The sequence below is a fragment of the Falco cherrug genome, chromosome 2 (genome assembly GCF_023634085.1).
Source record: "Falco cherrug isolate bFalChe1 chromosome 2, bFalChe1.pri, whole genome shotgun sequence".
Taxonomy (NCBI): Eukaryota; Metazoa; Chordata; class Aves; order Falconiformes; family Falconidae; genus Falco; species Falco cherrug.
Genome location: NC_073698.1, coordinates 14,796,433 through 14,817,484, shown reverse-complemented (window position 1 = coordinate 14,817,484; position 21,052 = coordinate 14,796,433). Strand labels below are relative to the sequence as shown.

Genomic DNA, 21,052 nt, shown 5'->3' with positions numbered 1-21,052 from the left:
CCTTTTCCCATTCCTCCGCCCCCACTCCATGCACACACATATCCCTTTGCATTTTGTCACAGGACAGGGTAGGGAGAGGAGGAAGGGGCTGCCCAGGGTCTTGTAGGGCAGGGTGCAATGCTACTTTTTGGTGTCTGTAATGGGGGTGGGAGAGGCACTCAGTGTGCCATGGGTTATTTGGGTTTTCCTGAATAGGACTTAAAATAAAATAGGACTTAAAAAAAAAATCAACATTTTGCTTTCCATATTAGAAAAGAGCTAAGACCAGGCTTACACATTACTTCTGCTGATCATCTGATAGCCAATAGAATATAATGCAGTGGTCACAGCAGAGTGGGTGTTCAGTGTTTTCACTTAAAGCACATGTGAAACTTCTTAATTTGAGCAAACATACATATAAAATGCCATCACCTAGAATGACTGTCTCCAAAATAATGATAGGTTTGGGTGTATATATTACTCAACCAAGGGATGGAGTTATACAAAACTAAGCAACTGAATTGAGGCTTCTTTTCTAAGTCAGTCAGTTGCTCCACATGGCGAAGTTTTAAAGGAATACCAGGACTACCCTGTTTTACTATGCTGTCTTAAAAAGTCCCTTTTGTAAAAGATAAGAGATGGTGTCATTATGAAATGGAAATGCTTGCTCAGCCAAGCATCAGAGCAATGCAGCTTAGAGTAAAATTGAAGTTGCTAAAGCTTTGACCCAGATATGCTTCAAATACCTTCAGTATCTTTTTATTCACGTTTTCTGTTACTGAAAGAAAATAGATGCATTTTCCCATCTTATTTTCTGTACTAAAATCAAAATAGGCTGAATACCTTTATTTGTGATTAGCACATATAGTGCCTGCCTTTGCTATTCATCTTGATAACTGTATCTTTCAGGAAGACCTTCATGTTTTTATTCTGTTTGGTTTTTTTGGGGTTTTTTTTTTTTTTTTTGAATTGTGGAGTTTGAGCTTAAAAGTGAAGAAAAAAAGAAAAAAATAGAAAAGAAAAACATACCATAACCAAGGGTATTTTTCTTTAGCTAGATGTATCTATTTCATCATATTAAAAGATGAACAAAAAGCATCACAGATTTCTTTATCAGTTTCTTCTGGTGATAGGTAGGATTCTTATACAAGCTGGCATGCTTAGTTAATAGTTTGACAGTAGAAAAGGAGCAGAGGAAGGAAGAACAGCTGCACATTTCAACATTTGTACCAGTTTGCTTAAGCAGCTGAACCTTGTAATAAGTAATGTGAATACTGGAATTGCCGGTGAAGAATTTTCGACAGATTTTTCATCTAGGCTTGTGAGTATTTAACATATATACAATATTATTACCTAGTTTAGAGTACTAAAAATATGAACCACAATAAAGGCAAAGTCAGTGCTCAGGTCTGTCTTTACTGGCATTGAGAGAAAAGCCTTACAGCAAACTCAAGACCTTTTTTTTGGAAGCAGCCTGTGTGTTGGCGTGCTTAGGGAGTCTGTTTATAATAGCCTAAAGCCAATTAACCTATTGTAATAAAATGGTGTTCATTTTCTCTTATCCTTGACAACTTTTTGCTCAAAAACATAGGAAGTAATTAAGAAAGAATATGACTTTTATCTTCAGAGGAACTGCGATGATGGCCATAAAAGGGCAGGAGTGGGCTGCAGTTTGGTAGAAGTTCTGATAGGATATGGATTTTCAATATGCACAGTTCTCCATGTCAGCAAAACCAGGTCATTACAGTTTTCTGTGACATTCATAACTAATTTAATGGAAGTCCTGATATAATATGCTGTTTAAGCCATAACCATTTTGTAATTGAAGTCTCAGTTCAAATGGTGACTGTGGCAATATATTTTTAGTTTCAAAATGGGCCTTTTGACTTCGTACTGTGTTGCAAAGTCATTTTCCCCTATAAATATGCATTTCATAAAGAAGTGATTGGAGATCACTCCAACTCAAAACTCTAAAACCAGAAAAAATATTTGCTATAATCAGGTCATCCATTATTACATATTTTTTCCTCCTTTTTGTTGCAATTTATTACACAAAGTATTTCAAATGTAAGACAAAACAACTAAACTTTTAAATTGAACATGAAATGGCCACACTGTGCTTTTGTGCCTGCACAGCCATGGGGTGTTGGTGACACTTGAAAGAACTTTATACATACCAGAGAGGTCCCAGAAACCATAAAATGCTTCAGTATATAAAAGATTACCCTTAATGGCTTCCTTATAAAGCACTCATTTTCATGATTTTTTTTTTTAATGCAGAAAGCTTTTATTTCTGAAGCTAATTTGCATACTTATTTTGCAATTTTTGTTGGGTATAGTTTCATGTTGAGAGTTCCAGCCTTCTTGCACTTTTCAGTTATTGAATTATAAAAGTAATATCTATCCAGGGAAATCAACACACATATGAAATTAAAGTGATGTCAAAAATTACTTGATTTTAATGGCTGCATTACCCACACTTACTATTGCAGATTCCTCATTTTCTTCTTGAAAGTCCTGTAATTAAAAGAATGTTGCTGCTGGAATTGAAAAAAATTGTGCCACCCTGTCCTCTATGAATATAATTCAGGAGATGACAGGAGATGAGATAAAAGTCAATAAAAAGAGAATTGTTTATTAAAAAGATCTAATGTTACAAGAACAGTACACAGGAACTATTATATTACTGTGTCTTCCACATTGTATATATCATTATATATAGCATATATACAGATTGTATACAATATATCTAACATTTTGATATGGGCCAAGACAGTATCCTTTTTTTTTGCTCTACAAACAAAATTTCTTTCTAATTATTTTTTCCAAACAGATCTTGTGTCATTATACAAAAATACAGTCTCCTTAGTGATGCTAGACTGCACTATTACAATCTTTTACATGAAAAAGGAAAGAGCTTTCCTTTGCAACTAAAAACTAATATGTCGTGATGAGGAAACGTCTTCTACAAAGCAACAAATAGGTAATACATAGGTACTTAAACATTTAAAACATGTTTATTAATATATTTAAGATGCAGAATACATATTCTGTTTATGCTGAATATAAAACATACCCTTTTTGTCCCTGCAATACCTGAATTACCTGATGGTATGTTCAGTATTTCTGTTTGTATCTTTATATTAGAGATTGAGATATACCTTGATGCAGCTCTGCCTCCTTACCAAAATTCCATTCTTCTTATAAAGCATAGCCATTTATTGATTCAGAAAGTTGTTTAACAAAAATGCCACCAGCAGTGACTGTAACCTTTTTGAATACTCTGAAAGGAACTGCATTGACAAACAACTGTATAAAAAGTAGAGGAAATTATGCCTAAATAATTTATAAAATAGCCATTTTGCTTTTTGGTTCATCACTTTATTCTTGTTTATTTAACCTTTCAAAAAAACGATGGCTTGCTAATGCAATTTCTCTGCAAGTAGCAATGCTGCTGTTTTACAAACAACAGCAGGTAGTTATTTTCTGTGAGTCTGCTTTATCAGCAAAGTATATTCCACCTTCCTTTCTTTGATCTCAATGGCTTTTCCAGAAGCAGAGATATAGAAGGTCTCCTGCCTACACCTACACTCTGTGCTTGGCTAGCTATCTGCCTTTGTTTTCCTAGCAACATGGTGACTAAGTAAATTTAAAACTTATTTTTTAAAAATTATTTAAAATACTAGTGGGTAATAAAGATTTGAGTTGAACCATGTCTGGAAAATTTTACTGATAAAACAATCAAGAGAAATAAAAAAAATTAATCATCAGTCAGCTTTTACTAACCAAGCATTTGATCTGTGTTGTGCTTTCTTGGCTACTATTTTAAAGCTGCTAAGAAAGAGCACAGTTAGAGTGTACTAGCTAAAAGCCAAGTATTATTTTGCTAGTGACAGGGCAAATAATAGCATTTTAGACCCAGAACCCATCAAACAAAATAGATTTGCATAATGCTTTTATATGGATGGACAGCTAGAACTATGGTATTAGGACTTTCCTGTTAAATTCTTTTGACTTGATTTTTCCCAGGCAAGGCATGGTAGTAAAACATTCTCCCTCATAACACCGTGCACATCATAATTGTACAAACATGCACACCATATACCCTGGGGATCATTTTGATTCAGGTACCAATATGTGGAAAGGCCTTCAAATGTAAAAAAATTGTCCAAAATGTCTATTGAGTGAAAAATTGGTACACCAAAAAGTGGGATTAAAACTGATAGCACAGTCTCTACAAGAATAATTTCTAGTGAGTTATAGAAATAGAGCCAATTAGCAAAATAACTGAAATGATACTCAGTAGCACGTATCCAAGTATTTTTTTTTCAGACACAGCATTCTCCAAAATATATCTACTGGAGTCTATATATGTGAATGATTACATTCCAAAAAATGTTAATGTTGTCTCCATAATATGCTTTCATATATACTTCAACTTGATTGCCAAATATATAAAGCACAGGATGTTACTAAAAAATGGACACAGAGGAAAAAACGTTACAACTGAGAAGTGGTTGGAAAAAGTAGCTTTATCTCCTTGCATTGCTTTTATTTGTCCACTTAGCACCCTAATGTATATCATGTTTAAATGACCAGTGGAGTTTTCTTTGTCATATGCATAAGGATTTGATTTTTTTATTTGCTATTGAAAATAAATATTTTATTCATTTCACTTTAAATCATGTATTTGATAAAAAGCAAACTTGTTTCCTTTTAGGTTTGTGTTTAACCATTTTCTGTTTACCTTGCAATAAAATAAATTACTTTTCTGCTCCATTTTGCCACTTTCTGAGTGTGCTGTCTAGTACTGTACTGACAATTCTTTTTGCTGATGAAATACATATTCATACATTTTCAGAAGAAAGTCTCTGTACTTTTGCAGTGGGCTGTGTATCTAAACCATATTTTTCTCTCATCAGTAGGAACAGCCAGCCATAGGGATGCAAGAACAGTATCTGACAATGCTGTATCAAACTCTGCTCTACATTTAAAAAAAGATTTTTTCCCAAAGCAAACAGATGTACTGTACTAGACACCACTGTTAAAAACACCTAATGATACATGACTGGGGTCACCAAAATCAAACATATTTAAAAAGGAAAGTACGTTTCATTTGACAGAAATTACCTTTGTTTACAAAAGTTTATTACATACAATCTGCATATTTTTGGCCCAAGAAGTGTCCCCTCCCCAGAAGACTTTTACAAATAAAGAAGAGAAAAAAACCTGATGAATTTTTGACCGTGTCTCCAACACTCCTCTAAGTGCACCACAGGCATTTCTATGGGTCTTTAAGCATTAGCTTGGGTTTCCAGTTTCTCCACGGACATAAAACTCAATCCCTTGGTGTCATCAAGTTAAAGCAAACAAATAACAAGAACAACAAAGTCTGCAGTCTTCACCACGAGGCTGAAGGAACCATCAGTGCCAAAAGCAATGTTACAGAGGACGAGGAAGTAGACAACACATGTAAGGTGGATTGAGCACTTGTTACTTTTCCTCCTGAAATGAGAAGGAAAGTAATTAAGGAGCAAGTGACACAAACAGTCTTAGTATATTTAGGTACTAGATTTTGCCCCAAACTTGTATTCTGTTACACTCAGCAAAACCTAACTTAGGCAATGGTTTACCATGCGATTGCAATCACGGTATAGACTCCTAGGCAGACATAAGGAAATCAGGGATCTTATGATGATATCTACAGCGACTTGTATGCTGAATCCTCATATTCAGTCTGCAAGTGAGTGGGAAATAAAAAAAAATAGTTGTGGTTTTATGCCTTAATCCCTCAGAATAATTAGGCTGCAGAAGATGCCCTGAGTCACAATCACAAATCTTCTTCCTGGAACAAGGAAGGAAAGCTAGCCCTTGATCTTGATTGTCCAGAGCGAAAAGTGGGCTTTTGCCCAGTAGCCCAGCAGTCCTTTAAGAAGCCAGGCTAAGGGGAAATGTGCTATGGGCTGGCGGTGGCAACAGATTACAGTATGGGAGGGGAACCAGACTGGGTTTCTTTGGACAGTTGTCCTAAGTGGAACTGGTCTGTTGTGCAAAGTCTAATAAGAAAACTATCAGGTCATTGAAGGAATTAAAGATTTTGTGGGCTGGAGTTATAGTTCAAAAAATACATAAAACAAATATTCTGTGGAGTTGGTGTCTTCTGCATTCTGATAATAACACTGTAGTCTGTGACTAGACTGGAGTTGAAATTTTTTGTCTAGATCCAAGTTTCAAGCTCATGCCTTTTGGATATTACTTCTTAAGGACTAGAAAACAGTGTTTAGTAAAATTTTAGTTTGTTGTCAGAAAGTCAGAATTAAAATGCTTTGTTGAGTTTAGGCAAAAGGCAATGTTATTTTCTGGTTGTTCTTGCCACTAATGCTTCCATCCCCTTCTTACCTGTGTAATATTGATACTTTAGATTCTTTCAACATACTGCAGTAACTGAGGAAATAGAAGCTAGACATCATAATTTACTTCATGAAAATATATTAATACTGTAATATGTTAATAATCTGATAAAGTAGTATCTACCTAAGGGAGTCAATGTAACCTACAGAGAAATTCAGCTTATTTTAAAGCAGGCACATACATGGAGTTCAGCTGCCTAAATGCATGCCATTTCAGCTGTGTTAGTACATCTCTGGCTGGTGGTCCACAATTATGTTCCGCATCACATCTGCCGGCTTTGTGCAAATGTTTGGGATACCTTAGGACATCTCAGATGTCCCTTTGTGCCTATGTCTGAGTATTCAAATTCAGAAGATCAGCTGAATTGCTCTCTAGGCTCCACTGTTCAGTCTGTATGGATTATATCTCAGCTGACCATAATGTTATTTGAAACACCTAGTGCACATGTAGACGTCTGCAGCTCAATTAGATTTCCAGGTGTTATCCTAGAAAAGGAGAGGTTTCCTGTAAATCCTCTGCTTTGTTCATCAGCCCCACATGGGTGCCTCAGATACACTTGAGCATCTCAAATGGCACTAGAATCCTTTGTTTCAGCATAGAACTGAAGACTCTGATTAATGATTTTATCTAATAGCTCGAGAACTTTTTTTCAGGTAGAGAATAATAGGATTATTGTAATGAGCATTGCTGTAATTACCACTTTTTCAAATATAAATGAAACCTTACCTGAAAAAGATGGAACTCTGATCTGGGGGCTTGCAGTTCCATCCCCTCCTTCACTGACTGCACAGACCTCAATGATGTAGACACCAACATCAGGAAGAAGTACCACCGCAGAGGTTTTCTGTGTTTCTATAACTTGACTGTTGCTCTGGCCTTCTTGCCTAAATAATACCTATGGTCAATAAAGTAGACTGTGGTCATAGTGGTCATTCAAGTTATGTATCAGACATTTTGTGTAGTTAATTCAGTCACTGCCATGTCAACTGTTTCATGCTTTCATTAAGGATTTCTTGACATTACATTTGAACAGCCATCTGCTTTTACTGTCCCCTCCCCTGAATCACTTTAAAACATTAATAGCAAAGTATATTAGCAATTAATGAACATGAAAGGACATTGATTATGATCCAAAGCTTAGTTATAGCATTTGCCCTCTGCAGCATTTGGTGTTACACATTTTTTCTCAAATATTTCTTCAAAATGTATTTTGGATTCCATCTGATCCAAATTTTTATCACCGAATTTATCATGTAGATATTCCATTTTTGGTTCAAGAACTGACTCCAAATGTAAATAAAATGCCCTAAATAATGTCCTTACTGTGTTTAAATTAGCTGGCTAAGTCAGCTGAGAATACCTCACATCTGTCCCTGCATCTACTGTGAAGCTGAATACAAGCTTATGGCATGTGGGAGGAAAGCAAGTGAGCACATAGCTGTCGTTTGGGTACTTCTGCATAAGAGTTTCTGTTCCCAGACAAAATTGAAAAGGTTAGAGAGGAGTAAAAAACCAAAGTACACACTCAACATTTTCAGAATCTCAACTGTTCTGATAAAGGTTAGTCCAGTTTCTGATTTATTTGAACCATTTTACACTTTCTTGGTGGTATTCCCTGATGTATCAGAGGGAGTATCAGGTTGTAGTCCATAGAAATGATTGTATATATCCTTCAAAAAATCCCTCCCCCCATTTAAAAATGTTGAAATCATTCTGCTTTGAAGTAAAAGATTGCAGTGAATTCCACTGCTTTTTAATGCTTGTTATTTAAGAGTTAATCTGGATTTTACTCTTTAAAACTTCAAAATTTCAAATGCCAGATGTTACCATCACTGATTGTTGAACATCATCAACATGATCACAAAACAAACCAGAGTACTTGTGTTTCTGGTCAATAAAAATATTAATTTTAATGCCATTTTAAGATGCCTTATTCTTCTGCATTTCTTTAAATCCTACTGCAAACAGAATTAAATTGAAGTGTTACTAGGAATTTCAGTGCAGGCTGTCTTACTAATAGCCACTTTTGAGTCAGATATGATGAACTGATCCCCTCATACAAAGCTTAACCAGCTTATAATCAGTTGAAAATCACAACACAGAAAATGTTGGGATATTTTACTCTCTTCGATTTCATTTATTGCTTTTCATGGTGAAAACTGGTTGCAGACAGACTGTATAGCATACTTCACTTACAAAGAAAAACAAGAAAGGGAAAAAAAGCCAACAAGGAAAAGGAGTAGCTGTTTGAAAGAGAGTAAGGTGAGCAAGGAAGAGGAAGCACTGACCTTGTATCCCATTACATCAGATTCATTAGCTAGAGGTCTGACTGGCTCCCACCCAAGAGAGACGTGAGAGCCATCCTGTATCCACATAATATTGCTTGGTGCTTGGCTGGGAGCTAAGAACAAAAAATAACATGTGCATAAATATGTTTTATAAGTAGTTTCTTTAAAATAATATATATTTCAATCTTTTGTTACATTTACAACTGGTTGTGTTAGCAGGCTCCCAGCTTTACTGGAATTTTGCAAGTTTGTTTTTATTCCCCCACCAGAATTGTCATTTAATAGATTGCAGCATGTTTACTCAGCCCACCCCATAAGCTCCATAGAGCTTATGAACTTGAAGTCTTTTCTTTCCCTTGTTAAAAAAGCCTTGTTTTCTAGGAAGATTACCTTTCTCATGAATGCAAAGTCATATGAATTCATGTCCGAATATCAAAGCAAAGCCATGAATCAAAACTATACATTATTCCTGATTATTATATACTCTTATTAAATGAAAGTCCAAGAGGGGCAGAGGTTGTTCCCTGACTTCTCCCTTTGGGCAAAGGTAGTGAGATCACTTACGGGACTTCTTGGTTGCTGCATGCACAGCAGCGCTAGGTGGTCCGTACCCTGCAGTGTTGTACGCCCTCACCGTTAGGTGATATAATGTGTTTCCCTCTAATCCTGTCAGGAGAATGGATGACTCATTTCCCTCAGTTTTAACTTTTTCTGCTGCTTCCTCCTGTTCCATGTCCTTCCAGTAACCAACCTGCCAACAAGCAACCAAATGAAAGATTAATATAAGCATCTGCTAAGCTCATGATTCCAGATGCTCATACTTGCTATCCTGTGGAGTGTCTTTTTGCAGTTTCTGCCTTTTGTCTGATCATCAGGCTCTTTTAAACACGTGGATTTGCAGCCTAAGCTCAGAGCCAAGCAACGCTCACTCCTTCAAAATGGTGAGAGTCAGAATAGCATGGTATTACCTGAAACGCATTGAATTACTGTGGACTGTCACAAGGAGATGTAACTTCAAGATGGAAGAGCAGAGGATGAACATTCGCAGGGAGTCAAAAGTATTTCAGAGAATTCAAGGAGAGCTCATCCTCTGACATATCACCAGAATATCTACCTTCACCCTGGAAAGCTCTGACCACATCAGTCAAGAAGTGCTGTGAGCAATATTTCCCTCCTGGTTCTGTGCAACTTAGAGCCATGAGATTTCTTATAAGTGTAATGAATAGGAAATGACAGAACACCAAAGAAAATCTTTCATTCACCATAAAAATTCTTATCTGAAAAAAAAAAAAAAGGAAGTGGGTTCATTTTTAGTTCTTGGATATAAACAGGTCTCTGGTAACTGCAATTTTGATAGTATGTTTGACTCTTCCTTTTCAGACATAAACCCCATAAATTATCTTTGGTGGTTCTTAATTTGTGTTTCTGGTATGTGCACTGAGTTTATCATCATCTCAGAGAGGTTATAGAGCTGAGCTTGGAAGTTGACTAGTCTCTTTCCACAGGTATCAAGTATTTGCAGGGCATAACTGGAAAAATGCAGTACTGTCTTTTTAATGTATCTAGGTGACCTACACAAGTAAAGTGATTCTTATGGGGCCCTATTTTCCCTAACAGGAGATGTCACTGATGTGCCATTCAAAGACCTATATTCAACTTACCGTTATTTCTGCTGAGATCTACTTGCATTTATTCCACATTTTGACCTTTTCTGTGAAGCTGGTTATTTCATAATAAGTTATTCACATTATATCTAGATAACCTTTCCTCTGAGGGAAAGGTCATGGACAATACCGCACTACTGTGAATGTACCCCAGAAAATGGTGAACCAAAAAACCCCAAGTAGTTCGTAGGAAAATAAGACCAATGAGTACAATGCTGACCTTTTATAATTGCACTAGGACTGCCATATTAAAAAAAAAAAAAAAAAAAGTCTAGAAAGACCTGGCTGCAAAAATACACATTTAAGGTCATATCTTCACTTGAGTAAAGTGGCTCTGTTAACTTTGATCTAGGGTGTATCAGTTTGTGCTGACTCAAAGTCTGCTTTTTCAATTGTAAAATTAATCTAAGTACCTTTTTTGTGTGCTTGTGTTATCTCATGTTAAAACGCTGTTGCTTTAATTCTTAGGTTAATTACAGCTTAGACAGCAAATCTAGCCGTAGTCACCACTTGCTGAAATGTGTGATTCACTGAGGTATTTTGCTAGCTGAATGCTTGACCAGCCCTATTGATATGTAAAATAACACCTAGTCACATCTTTCTTGGAAAGAAAAAAAGAATAAACAACCATTTGTTCACACAGTAGGACTGAACCTCCAATGTTTATTATCTCTTGGGTAGTCAGATTCCTTTCATTTTACTTTGACTGCATCTTTACAAACGTGACACTGACACTACAGTGGTGAGAGCCACATGGCATTAGGCACTGTACAAACAGGCAGTGAGCAAACATATATGTCCTGGAGTTAAGTTAGTGAAGCTCTCTGAGTATCCAAGAGGCAAATGGTCAGAAAGAAAAAGTGACTTGCCCAAGGTTGCACAGGTGGAGAGTAGCAAGGATGGAAAAGCAACTGAAGAAGTGAAATCCTGGTTCTAGAAAGCCAGGAGCAAAATCGTAAGTAGCTGAATAGGCCTTGTTATTTATTCACAGGGCACACCACATCTCCTGTGAATGCAATGTGCAAGACAGTAGACAGCCTGCCAGCTTTTGCACTGAAGCTTTCTTTTTTAGTATAAAGAATTTATGAAAACCTGATTTTCCAAAGACTGGTATTAGAACTACATAGGTATCAACTTTGTGAGTGTGGAGGAAAGCTAGGAGCATAGCTCATCCATTTTGATACTTTTTGTATGTTTGGAAATGGTTTCCACCACTGCTTATAAGGCATTATCACATTGGATGCTAATTATATTTTGCACGTGTGAAGTCTGCAAAAATAACCGTAGCATATTCCTTACCAGTTCTGCTGCACTGTTCCCCTTTGGCAAAGGAGTATTCTTGGGGGGATGGATATACTGTATCACTTGGGGGGATGGATATACTGTATCAAGCACCAAAAGCATGAAACACAGTTGGGCAATGCTTCTGTCTCAGTTTCTTCTGTACTTCAAAGCCCTTAAGTGTTTGGTTCCCACTTTTACAATTCCCCTTAAAGTTTTGCCAGGTGAGTTTGGACCCTGATCTCAAAACATGCTTTTTTCTTTCTTTTGCAATGCATGCATCCATTTGTTGATGGCCAAATGAACAAAAGGAAAAAGTGGTTATAAAAAAAAAAGAACTAATGATTGTTGACTGACGTCAATGCTGGGGGAACTTAACATCAGTTTGAAACAGAATCAAGATACTGCTGGCTTTTAAAAGTGGTGGATGTAATTCTTAAAAGAGAGGTTTTGTTTATTTACATTTCCGTGTATTTGTTGTTTTTTGTTTTTTTTTTAAATCTTGCTATTTTCTATAACCTTAATTTATACTGCTCAGAAGGGATTTACCACACTTAGAATAGATTTTCATTAATGATAACTTTGAATATTGATACACCATGAAGCATAAATCACAAGAGTAGCCCATATTTGAAAAATGAAATAAAAAGGGGGGAAAAACATTTGCTCTGTTTAATGCATTATTGTTTGTTAGGCTTTAAATGTTTGCTGGTCTTCCTGCTGGTTTTCATTTAGCCAAAGCATAACAAGCTTTGATATCTGATTCCCCGAAACCTATGTCTTTTTGCTGGAGAGAAAGCAATAATGATATTTAGACAACTGAATAGAGGAGATGCAGGAACATGTAACCTGCTTTGTCCTGATTGTGGGTTAAGCAATCGTTAAAAGTAAATCATCACATTAAAGATTTGTTAAAGATTCTACCTCTAATACTTAACAGACCACTTCCTTGAAGTTTTAGGCTAAAAAATATCTTAAATAATATTAGTCTTTTTCCCAAATTGGTTTCTAGGGTGTGCATACTTTGGTATAAATTAATCTGATCTAATTGCAGGCTGCCTTCTCCAAATTCAGTAGTCAGAGTTATTGTCCACATACTCTTTCTGTTGGCCGTGAAGAGCTAAAGCTATAAATCAGGCATATCAAGCAAGAGCCTAAATTAGGTAGGATGAATTAAAGTGGGTGAAACACACAAATTTTCCTGGGCTTTCTGATGATTTACCAACATTAAGAGCACCTATGTAGCTGAAAATGAACTCAAAGAGATCTCAAAGTTCAGAAATTGTTAGGGGACGAAGAGCAGTGAGCTGAAGGAACTGCTGCTAGCCCTGAAAAAAACCCATACCATGGTTCAGAATTCATAACAACTATTTTAATTATCATTATCAGAAAATCTATCAGTGCCTTGAACTGGCATATGGAATTCATGCAAATGTTAGTGCAACAGTAGAACTAAGCAATTAAGACAGGAGAAGAGGTGCTTTTTGTATCATCTCAAGACATTTGTGTGACTGTCTCTCAGAACAAGATGAGGCACTCCTGCAAAAAGGTCGAACAGCCTCAGTTCCTTCCCTCACACCAAAACAGATGTTGACTGAAAAGAAGAAAGAAAACACTGTTCAGTACTCCTAGGTTCTGGGGTCGTCTCTGGAGTAGCTTGCATCCTCCACCTCTTTCCTCAGGTACTTTCTTCTCCCACAGTCCTGTGCACACATGGGATGAAAACTGATATTGTACCTCATCTTGAGGACTACCAAATATCTAGCAAAAATTTCTTATGAAAAATCAATAATTATCTAGGTTTCTCACTTCAGGTAGTAGAAAGTTAATAATCTTGTAACAAACTGTTCATGATACAGACATTGCAAAGGTTACAGCTCTCTTGCGGCCCCCGTGAGACATCTAGGGTGTGATCCTGATCCATACCTTAAGGAATTGAAGAGCAGTAGCACTGCTCTGCTGCAAAATCCTGCTTATAGTTTTCAGGATTTTAGAGGGGTTTGAGTCAACATATGAGTAACTTCATAAGCAAAATTGGCTCATATATCAAACTATCCAATGGCTGGCTCATTTTGTGTTTGGAAAAATTCATTCCTTCCAAAAGTAAGGTCTGGTGCAGTGATATTCAGGCTGGTGAAACACCAGTTCCTTTTTTATGTCCTGCTTTACCAGACTTTGGTCAAAACATCTATATGCTCTTTCTAAATTATGTCAAGGTATAATTCACTGAATTAAAAAAAAAATACAGTACCTATAGAAGTGATTTTCTGTTCCACTGCAAAAATAAAGTACATCTAAGAAAAAGAAAAAACTTGAATATTTATCTTTGAAAAGACAGAATATAATATAAACAAGTTACTATGTGAAGTAATTGTCTCTGAAAATCGCAGTCAAGTTTTTCTATTTTTTATACTTTTTTTCTGCAAGTTGATCTTTTGATTATGTTAATCAAGCTCCTATCTCTTGGGCAAATTCCAATGAAAAAGACATGAGCTTTGTGGTCTATACTTAGCTATTAGCCTTGGTTTTCTGGGAAAGAAAAAAAGAAAACAGAAATATCTTTTCTCCTAGCCAGTAATTCTTTCTTTTTCTCTTCCCTACCAGTACTGAGTGACAAAGAAAATATTGCCTAGGGCTGAAATAGATTTTATAACCTTCAGGTTATGGATTCTAAACAATAAGTATGAACTGCACACTGTATTTTTCTACCATTCTGCAAAGTTTTCAAGCTACTTTAACAGTGTATAGCTGGCATATGTTTAGTAAGGTCGGGCGGACAGCTGACAAACCTGTACTGAAGTCAGGAATAATATGTGCTTTGGAAGATGCAAATGACTACAGCAAACCTTGCATAAAACTCATGTGACATAACAGTTAACACTGCCTTTCAGCGATGACAGTGTGAAATTGGACAAGTTACTTTGCCTTTCATTACTCCTTAGTACAAAGTACAGACAGGGCTGGAGTGAATATGGGTCACTGCGAACTTGTCCATATGTAGTAGATGTTCTGTCATTTGTGTTGATTACAGCCCAAACATTCAAATGCTATAAAAATAGCTCCCCACACCCCCCACACCCCCCCCAACCTTTATAATGGTGTTGATAAAAGGCCAGGAAATGTGAAGACCATATAGGTGGTTGTCACCGCTGTGGTGACTGCAGGCAGAATACAAATTGAGACATGAAAACAGAGTGGCTAGTCAGATTATTTTACATTCAGTTTGAATTGAAGGAAACATTTTACTTATGGACCACAATCATTCTACATTAGGAAGTAATTGTTTAAAAGAGAGAGAGAAAAAAAAAAGATGAATCATTCTTCTTTTTATCACAGTCACTGGATTTCCTTACATTAGCTATTTGCTATTTGTAGATGAAGGTAGTACTGTGGGTTATGTTCTGCACTTTACTAAATATGATAAAACTTTCTGAATCAATTTTAAAATTAAAACAGTTTTCACAGAAGCTGAAAAAAGTGAGTCATATAGAAAGCATAAAGCTGCTCCATACATTTTTTTTGGGGGTGGGGAATTTAACCCCAGTGTCTTGCTATCCAGAGTCCTTCTTTTTTTCACTGAGGGGATGCTTTAAAGAGAAAACTGTCAATATGCTAGCAAAATTGGGCTTATAATGTGGGCTTAGTGTTCCTAAGCGAATACTGTAATGCACTGACTCACTATACTGATCCGATAAGTCATTATCTCCTTTTTGATGAAATCCTTCACAAAAATGGAACTGAAAAGATCTAGCAATATTGTCCTTGGATTGTGTTCTGTCCTGCGGAATTATGCAGGAGAGCAGCATTTACTCTTCTGTTTATTGAGTAAGGGCTGCTCTGATCATAATTCTTCTTGGGAATGAGGACAGAAAAGAGCAAACTACTCCCTGAAAGATTCATCTGTCAGAAGGCAGGCAGAGAAATTCTGGCTAAATGAACAAATAGGGAAAAGAGGGGTGGGGGGATGGGGGCAGAAAAAAAGCACCCTTCTCTCCCCAGATAAAAATAGTACCTCAGAAGGCTCCTTTAATTTCCTCATGGGACAAGGAGGAAAGGAGCAGTAAAGTATTTTTATTTTTATATTTCATTTTTTTGTTCTGTCAGCTGCAGGTCCCTGACTTGAAATATTTACTCTGTAATCTTCTCACTAGAATCCTAAAATTAGTGTACAGCACAGTGAGGAGCCAAATTATTAATAAGGTTCAATGTTAATAACCCCTGCTGTATTAATAACAATTACTAAATTCATTCCTAAAACATCCATGAGAGACATAAAGCAGGTGAGTGTTACTGCTGGGGTCAGAGTACGCTGAACTCCAAAGGTCTAAATGCTTTACAAGACATTTTCTCTAATAGTCGGAGCCCGCTGTCCTGTGTGTAACAGCCATCTATCGCTAGGACACATCTGAAGATCTGTAGGGAGTGTTATGTGACAAGCAGGCAAATACAAAATATATTCAAGTTATGAAAGTTTCTAGGGTAATAATTTTTCAATTTTAGACAGAAAATCTATTTTTTATTTTTAAATATGTAAAACAAAGTTAATAGAACATTTTGGGAATCAATGTGATTGGTGGAATAAGGGTAAAACTAGTAGATATAATTTAAAAGACGTCAAGATACGTGAGAGGGAGTAACAAAACTGCCACCTTTCTGAAGAGAAAAAGACAGGGTGCAGTGAGTAAGGCATTTCAGAGGATAAAAGACTGGCCTAGAAATTGAAGACAAAGGCTAGTGGCAGGTGGAACACTTCGATGTGGAGAGGGATAGCATCTGCAAGGTATCATCTCTATCAGGTGCAGTTTTGTTCTCTTTATATATAGCAGTTCTAATGGTAAAATTGTTAGGTATCACTTTTGCTGCATGAAGCAAGCCATGTGCAAAGGGGTAAAAACATACTTAACATAAGGAAGGAGTGGGGGTAAGGTACAATGAGAGAGAACTGACAGAGAGTTTCAAGAGTTCAGCATGGAAATGTATATGGGAAAAAGAGACCTGGACAAATGAGAGACCTGAGGGGACATACCATAGTCACAGCCTGTTTTATGAGCATCTAAGCATCAAGAGGCTACAGCAGGCAGGTGAAAAAATGCTAACTGGCTGTGTCTAAGCTGTGGGGTATATGTGCTGACCTGGCCATGGCTGTCCAGCTTGAGGTTGTGCTGGAGAGTGTGGTGGCTCTGGTGCTGCCCAGAGACCTACGTTTCCTTCACGAGTCCATCAGTCCTCAGGTCTTGTCTGGACATGCTGCCCGGGAGATACTCTGTGCTAGTAAGTCACAAGATGTCTTTAAACATCCATATGATTGGTATCTGCCTCAGATCTACATGTTTACCCTCTTTTCACTGTTACTTGTAGAGTATCAGGAAAGAGTCAGCACCCTCTAAAGGACTAAAGCAGGTCAAATAACCTGCACCCCAAAATCAGCAAATGGAGTCTAGCTGAGCTATTTGATGAGGATTAGCATAGCCTGAACCACAAGGTCAGGACGATTTGTGGTGACCCCCGAGGATGGTTTCAGTCCTAGATCTGAACTGTTCCTGGAGATGTGGATTATAAACGGGATCCAAAGCTACAACCGGATCCAAAAGTGCAAGAAGGTCAATTGCCAGGGCCAGTTCTCTTTTCCCAGGTCAGGGAGGGCTGCCTCTGAGTAGAGCTTTATTTGAGGACTGTTTGGCTCTTGCTTCCCCTCCTGACATCTGACCTTTTATGATCTGCCCAGCAGATGTCCCCCGGCCACTGCGGGATGACAGCACATGGATGGCAGAGGATCTTTCTTTGCTCTGTGTTGATTGTTCTCAGTAAATAGCAAGTTTGAACTGGTCACTTAGAGCTGGAAACGGTGAATGCCTAATCTTCCCCAGACTGTGAAACAGGCATGCTGGGTCACTTGCATTTCTTTCAGCTCTTTTTGAAGTGTCAAAGAGATGTTATAAGAACTGGTGTTGAACAGTTTTCAAGCACAAATAAATAAAAGATATTCCGGTGCTATAGCTGCGGCCGTTGTTCCACAGCTAGTCATATGTATGCTAAACCAAGCATAATTTCTGTTGAAGTTTCACTACCACACATGTTAACAGAATGCAATGCTAGCAAAAGTAACAAGACTTCTCATTATGATATTCTGTGTTCATACCTCAAATCCCTGTGGTCTTCCTAGACTTTCTTTAATATGTTTCCACGCAACAAGAATCTCTGATACAGACAAACTTGTAGCTTTGACATCGATGGGAGCAGCAGTGGGTTCTGTATTAAGAAAAATTGAAACAATAAACCTCCGCTGTAACAGCTTGTATTTATCAAAACCAGTCCATCTGAAACTGTCATTTACTTCCTTTATTCTACCTTAATACCCACAAGAAGGTATGACACTTAGAAGGAACATGAAAAACTCAACAAGATGAAGAGATTATTATTGTTGCATTTCTTTATTTGTGTCATGCTACATCAATATCTCACCGCTGATGATGGGCACAGTAAACTGTGACAGAATCTCATCTATGACTTTTTTTTTAAAAAAAAAACCTGTAATGTTTGTAAATGCCCCCCCTCCACGCACCCTTTCACAGCCCTTGATCAGCCTAACTTCAGCAGCAAATGGAGCATTCATTCTCTTCCTGGGTTTTTAGTGCCATTTTGTCAGCTCAGGATGAGTGATACCTTGCTAGGGTGCTCAGTCAGTCCTGCTCCAGGGTTATGCAGCGTAGAGAAGTGATACTCAGAGCTGTAGTGAAATGTTACATCAAAGAAAATTTTAGGACTGTGTTTTTACTTCCTTGGAGTCTCAGGCTCCAGTGTTTGGGACATGCCATCTTCTCTCTACTGTGAAGTGTTTACTGTTTTAGGTCTGGGATGCACACTAGAAAAGTGTGCATGAAGACCTATGATTCGTCCCTCTGATTACCTGTGTTGTTACCGTTGGCCCTATGTCTGTATTTCTATCTCTTTGCTATTCACAGGACACTCTGCAGTCCTAGCCTCCTGGTAATGTGGAGCAGAGGACCTTCCCTGCCCTCCAACCAGGATGGGCATCCTTCAGGGCTGCTGGGGTATGGCCAGGGTGCACAGTGGAGGCTTAGGGCTGCAGGAAGCCTTACATATCGCACCTGCCCAACAGTGCTGCCACAGACATGTTTTGCTTTTCACTTTCATATCATTAAACACTTTACAGAGGTCTAACTGTTTCTGTTGTTGGGAATTTGGGTAAATGTAAATAGAGGTCTGTCACGACAGGCCATTGAGCATACCACTAATTTGTGTCACCAGTGAGTGCATTGGGAGTGAAGAGTGTCCAAAAATTGTCACATATCAAACTGAGATATGAATTAAGGAAATCTTCTGGTTCTTTTGCTTTATTACCTAAATATTACTGAAAATTTGCTTAAGACAAGCTGTGGAGACAAGGCTTGAACGCAGTCAGTGAAGCACACAGCAGCAACATTTCTCTGCCATTCTGATGTAGTTCACTTGCTCAGCAAAAATGTGAATTCAAATTCCCAGCAGTCGCAGAGCCTGTGATTTCTTCCTTGGCCTAATGTTCTTCATTACATTTCTAATGTGTTGATTTGCTCTTGAAGGGCAGGCAGAGGTCTTGGCTTTTATGTTATAGTGAGGCACATCAAAGAGTTTTTTTAAAAATGTTTTTTTGGGGGCTCATTCAACAAGGTTAGAGAAAAGGAGTTTCCTTACAAAACAGCCTGAGTTAAAATGACACATTTTTCTTAGTGATCAAACTCCTCAGTAAGCTGCCTAATATCAATCTTGACTCATTAGCTACCCTCCGCTCTCTGATCATATTGGAGGCATTGTTCTGGCACTACTGCCCTAGACTTTTTCTCTGACATGGCTTGTAAGAATTTTTCATCCTTTTTGATGTCAGATTTTTAATGTTTGCAGCTCTTTTTGATCTTCTTTTTTATTTACTTCTAAAGAAAAGAAGCATTTCTGATGTTAGGCAAAATGGTGTTTGCCAACAGTGAGTATTACTAATAAGTATAAAATATGTAGGAAACTTTTCAGGTAACGAGGAATAATAATAATAAAAAATATCTTCAGGAATAAGTGAAATGGTCTTCTGAATACAATACTGAAAGAATTGTGCTATGAAGAAATACATTCCTCATAATATGATTTTCTGTTCAATAGTTACATTCCGCTTTCTATTTTATGTGCTACTAAGATTTGTGTGGCAAAAGCTATTTTCTAGTTTTTGTATTATTGAAGCAATTACCTTGTTGTCAGAAAAGACTGCAGTGGGATAAATAATTTGAGATGTACACAAAATGTTGGTTGGCAGCCTTTACACTTTCTATAAATTTAGAAATCTTTTCCTCTTCATAGCATTCACTAGTGGTGGTTTATGTATTGCTCAGAATAGAAACACAGAATATATTCTGATATTTTTTAAAATTGGTTTCAACAAATGGAATAGAAATAGTTTTGAATTTTTTTTTTATGTGAAGAAAATATATTTCTTACTTATCCAGAAATTATTCACTGCAGTTTCACTGATATTAGACATTGAGAATATAAGTGTTCAGCAAAAGAATGGAAATCATATATTTAGGAATAATGTATATTATGACTATCTGAAAGTTTATGGAGACTAAATAGCATTTTTTATTGATTTGTATAAGATGAGGTTCATATAACTTCTGGTGATATAATACAGTCTGTGGTTCACTCCAATGTCATGCTTTATTCTGTGTGTCTAAAATTAATGATAAGTTTGACAGGTTCATTAGGTTTTTCTATAATGGTCAATGATGTTATAATCATATTCTTTTCTTAATATCTTGGCATTATGCTAAACCTATAGGTGTCTGCCTGAGGTCATACTGCTTGAAAAAAAAAAAAAGTCAACATCTTTAATGATCCATTTAATATTCCCTGATTGAATTAAAGATGCAGCACAGCAAGTTCTCAAAAGGCTGCGTGCAATGTCCATGAAAAAGTGTCTTTCCATGTGCTGCAATCACACTTTAAGAAAATATTCAGCTTGTAGATCTTTGGGATGGCTATAATAAAGCAGGACAAGGAATTATACTGCGCTGATCTAATGTTCAGAGAGGGAATCCTGAATTTTGATACTGGCAAGTAAGAGAAAGAAGAGCTAGTTAATAGCCCTTACTGTGTCCTCCCTATTTATGACTATAAACAGATTTGTTTTTCTGAAAGATTTATCCTCAAAATTTCCACATGATCTAGCTTAAAAAACAAATCCAAAGGCCTATTAATGTTTATGTTGTTTCAGCTCTCCTGTGGAACAGAGCCTCTGCCAGGATTCCTCATACAATCAATTAATATCCATTTGCTTCTCATTTGGAATCCAGAAAGGATTTTTGCACACTTCCCTAATCCAAAATCTGAGCTTTCATTTGAAGCTAAGAACCTCAGCCTGGGTAATTGCATTATGCTCCAGGCAGC

At 37.0% G+C, this 21,052-nt stretch overlaps 1 protein-coding gene across 4 annotated transcripts in view; it reads right to left on the bottom strand.

Moving 5' to 3' along the window:
- Positions 1-2,588: 2,588 nt before the first annotated feature.
- The window catches only part of CNTN5 (contactin 5), a 678,276-nt gene continuing 659,812 nt past the window's right edge, over positions 2,589-21,052 (bottom strand). For all 4 annotated transcript variants that reach the window (XM_055703125.1, XM_055703128.1, XM_055703127.1 and 1 more), the window contains 5 exons: positions 17,763-17,872; positions 9,243-9,429; positions 8,679-8,791; positions 7,117-7,285; positions 2,589-5,484 (listed from right to left, as the gene is read on the bottom strand). In XM_055703125.1, coding sequence (XP_055559100.1) covers positions 5,381-5,484; positions 7,117-7,285; positions 8,679-8,791; positions 9,243-9,429; positions 17,763-17,872 — 683 coding nt within the window. In that variant the 3' untranslated portion in view covers positions 2,589-5,380. The remainder of the gene's footprint in view (positions 5,485-7,116; positions 7,286-8,678; positions 8,792-9,242; positions 9,430-17,762; positions 17,873-21,052) is intronic.